A 3,382-nucleotide genomic window follows, 5' to 3' on the forward strand; every position below is an offset into this window, starting at 1 on the left:
CTCTGCCCTCCTGTCCTGAGGTCCCCCCATCCTCTGCCCTCCTGTCCTGGGGTTCCTCTCATCTTTTCCCTTCCAGTCCTGGGATCCTCCCCATGCCCCGTCCTCTTCCCTCCAGTCTTGGAGTCCCCCTGTGCCCCTTCCTCTAACCAGACACCTCCCATCCCCCCCACAGGGAACGTGAACATCATGCAGCCCAACTATGCCGCGGCAGCCGGCCACTTCCTCCGGGCCTTCCGCAGTGGGCTGCTGGGCCCTGTCATGCTGGACCGAGACGTCCTGGCCTGCTGCGTGGACCGCTGACAGTCAGCGTGGCCCTGTTGGTCTGGGCTCACGTGTCTGGCTCAGAAGTGAGGCGTGTGGTGGCTCTGGGCCTCTCGGCCAATGGCTCTGCCGGGGGCTGGTCGCTGTGTCACAGAGGCGCCTGCTCAGTGAAGGGCATGTGCTCTGCTCTGCCCGACTTTACCTTGCTCTTGGTCATAGCGGCGGCCGGGGTGCCTGGACCTTGGGGACCCCAGGGGGGACAGTGGCCTCTCTGAGCCATCTTGCGAGCCTGGCTGGGTGGGGCCTGGTCCTTGGGGACCTTGGGGACAGTGTGTCTGGCCAGGGTAGGGCCTGGACCTCAGGGACCTTGAGGGCTGGACCTTGGGGACCTTGGGGGAAGTGGTCTTGCTGAACTATCCTGTGAGCCTAGCTGGGGTGAGGCTGGCCCTCAGGGACAGTGGCCTTGCCAAGTGTGGAGGCTCATGCACAGTGTCTCTTAAAGGCTTTGTTGTCTGGAACAAATTAAAGCTGATTAGAAAGGCCATTCTCTCTGCTGTCCCACACTCAGGACACCCCCAGGGCCATGGGCCCACCTGCTAAAGCCCCTCACACACATTGAGCTTTGGGACGTGAACAGGCTCATCTCAGATTCTTGATCCAGAGTCTCAGGGCTCCACAGTTCAAGAGTCACGTCAGTAGCTGAGCGGTTTATTTTCACACTATTAAACGTGCACACAGACACAGACAGGTGGTTCCAGTAACCATGGCAGAATCAAGGACCAGCTTGCCCCTCATGCCCCCTGCGGGACACCCCTTCCTGGCCACATATGGCCACCAAGGAGTCACCAAAGGGGTCACCCAGCGAGGGCAGGTGACCCCCAGGCTCCCAGGTGTCTTGGGCACCTGCTGGCTGACCGAGGAGCGGTAGGGTCTCTGGGCTTTGCTGTGTTGGGGCTGAGAGTCATCGATGCACTTTTGTCCCTGACCTTGAATAGTCCTGGGGAGCCTGCCTGCCTCCAGCCTGCTTTCTAGAAGCGGTGTGGGGGTAGGGGATAGGGCACACGCTGAGGTCCTGTGAGCACCAGGTGTGCTGTGGGCCCCGCGCTGTGTTGTGGCGGGGCTTCCTCCGTGTGTCCCTCTAGATCCAGGCTGTCCCTATGGTTTCTCTATGCCCCGTGTGCACTTTGTGCGACCTACACGAAGCTCTGATCACCGACGCCGTGTGCCGTCTGTCTGCTCCCCACCGGAACCTGACCCAGGCTGGGGAGCATGAAAAATCCGTGGTTGTGCCAAACCCTGAGCAGCCTCTGGATTCAAGAGCACTTCTTCCACCTCACATCCATAAGGGTGCAGGAGAGCTCTCCCAGGGCGCTGCGGTCAGTGTGTGTGGGTGTGGCCGGTGGGCCCCGACGGGGGCCGGTGCTGTTCCATCCCCAAGGTTGTCCCTTAGTTCTCCAAGGAGAGATGGTCAGACTCCTGGGCAGACCTGTTCCCAGCTGGTCGGGAGCAGTACGGGGAGGATCTGTCACGGGGATGTTGGCAGTGTGCAAGCAGGCAGAGGCTCGCAGCTTCGCACCCATCTTTGGAGAGATGCTGGGTCCAGCCCGCGCCAACCACGAGCCCCACCACATGAGCTGTGGGAGAGCCAAGGTGGGGGACCCAGCAGCCCCTGGGGGATGCTGGTCTCGGCGTTGGTGTCCACCAACTGGAGAGTCAAAGGCACGGGCCTTGGTCCTGGGGTGGCCAGGCCGATCTGGAGGACCGGAGCACCGAAGGAGGTGAGGTCTTGAAGCTGGGAAGACATCCTACCTCAGCATAAACTGGGTGATCAGAGCTGGAGACATTTCTACAGCAGGACTAGAAGAGATTTGGAAAACAGCTGAGATCGCAGGCAGCACTCCGTGGGTAAACCAGGCTGGTGTCAGCTTTGCAGGGAATGGGCAGTCGGGGCTGCCCGGCACTGAAGGAGCAGAGTGTTGATGTATGTACTGAGAGGATCCTTGTAATGACCTGTCTGGCGTTTTCCTTAGAGTGTCCTCAGAGTGTCCTTTGGCCCTGGGGGCTCTGCTTTCTCCTGCCTGGCACTGTCTTCTGCAGGCACCCTGGGGCAGCAGCAGTGAGGCTCCTTCCCACCCTGGCACTGTACTTGCCCATTGCTGGGCCCCACTGTGGTCACAGGGGTACGTGTGTCTAACTGGAGCTCCTAACCTCCTCACCTGTGCCCCCACACTGCCCTCTGCCTGGCCTGGGGAGGCTGCTGGCCACTGGCCAGTGCTCCCAGACAGCTCTGCCAGGGCTGTGCTCATGGAGGGCTCCTTCTTGGGACTGGCAGCTGCCGTCCCAAGTCCAGGTGAGAACTCATGCCAGAATGTGACCCTCAAGTTCAAAGAAGAGTCTGAAGTCCAGTTAAATGACTTCTGTTTCAAGTTGTTGGGGGTGAAGTGGCTCAAAGGGAGAGGAGAGCCTCCCCTCAGGCCAGTGGGCACTGGCCTCCCAAGGTTCTGACTGGGAAAGGCCCTGTGAGAGACTGGTTCCTCAGGTGGAAGTGGGGTGGCAGGGCTGCAGGGGCGCCTGCAGCGGGTGTCGTCTTAGAAACCGCTCAGAGACAGCCATGGTGGGCATTCCTGGAAGGGTGATGTCGGGGACCCCACAACAGGCACCTTCCTGGCTGGGGGGCCCCAAGGGCCTGAGGCAGGTGGAGTAGCCCTGGAGCCCACCTCCGGTAGGTGGGAGAGGGGTAGGGTGCTGTGGGGCTTAGGCGAGTGGCCTATGTCTCAGGAGGGGCTGCGGCGCCCCCAGAGAGGCTGGAACCGCCTAGGTAGCCCTTCTGGGCTCCATGACCACGGACAATGAAGGGACGGGTGCTCAGCGCCTGGCAGCCTCTGGCGAAGGCCCAAGGAGCCTGCGAGTTCTGCACAGGCTAGGGGCCAGGGGTCCCTGAGCCCAGCCGGGCCTAAGATTGCAGTAGCCCTAGCGCGCCGAGGACGCCGCCCAGCAGCAGGCAGAGGCGCGGGCCGGTGTGCACGGGCCCCGCGCGCGAAGTCCACGCGCTGTAGCTGTAGACGCCTCGGCCGGTCCCATTGCTGCCGGGCTCCCAGTCCTCGTCGTTCCCGGGCCCCGC

General features: G+C 62.1%; 2 protein-coding genes across 2 annotated transcripts in view; one reads left to right on the forward strand and one right to left on the reverse strand.

Moving 5' to 3' along the window:
- The window catches only part of MTG1 (mitochondrial ribosome associated GTPase 1), a 12,942-nt gene extending 11,924 nt beyond the window's left edge, over positions 1-1,018 (forward strand). Inside the window, exon 11 of the mRNA XM_004375000.3 lies at positions 173-1,018. Within this exon, the coding sequence (XP_004375057.1) occupies positions 173-300 (128 nt within the window). The 3' untranslated portion in view covers positions 301-1,018. The remainder of the gene's footprint in view (positions 1-172) is intronic.
- Positions 1,019-3,214: 2,196 nt separating this feature from the next.
- SPRN (shadow of prion protein) overlaps positions 3,215-3,382 on the reverse strand; it is a 478-nt gene continuing 310 nt past the window's right edge. The window contains exon 2 of the mRNA XM_023729915.1: positions 3,215-3,382. This exon is cut by the window's right edge and continues 148 nt beyond it. Coding sequence (XP_023585683.1) covers positions 3,215-3,382 — 168 coding nt within the window.

This window comes from Trichechus manatus, unplaced genomic scaffold, assembly GCF_000243295.1.
Source record: "Trichechus manatus latirostris isolate Lorelei unplaced genomic scaffold, TriManLat1.0 scaffold00031, whole genome shotgun sequence".
In the NCBI taxonomy this organism is placed as follows: Eukaryota; Metazoa; Chordata; class Mammalia; order Sirenia; family Trichechidae; genus Trichechus; species Trichechus manatus.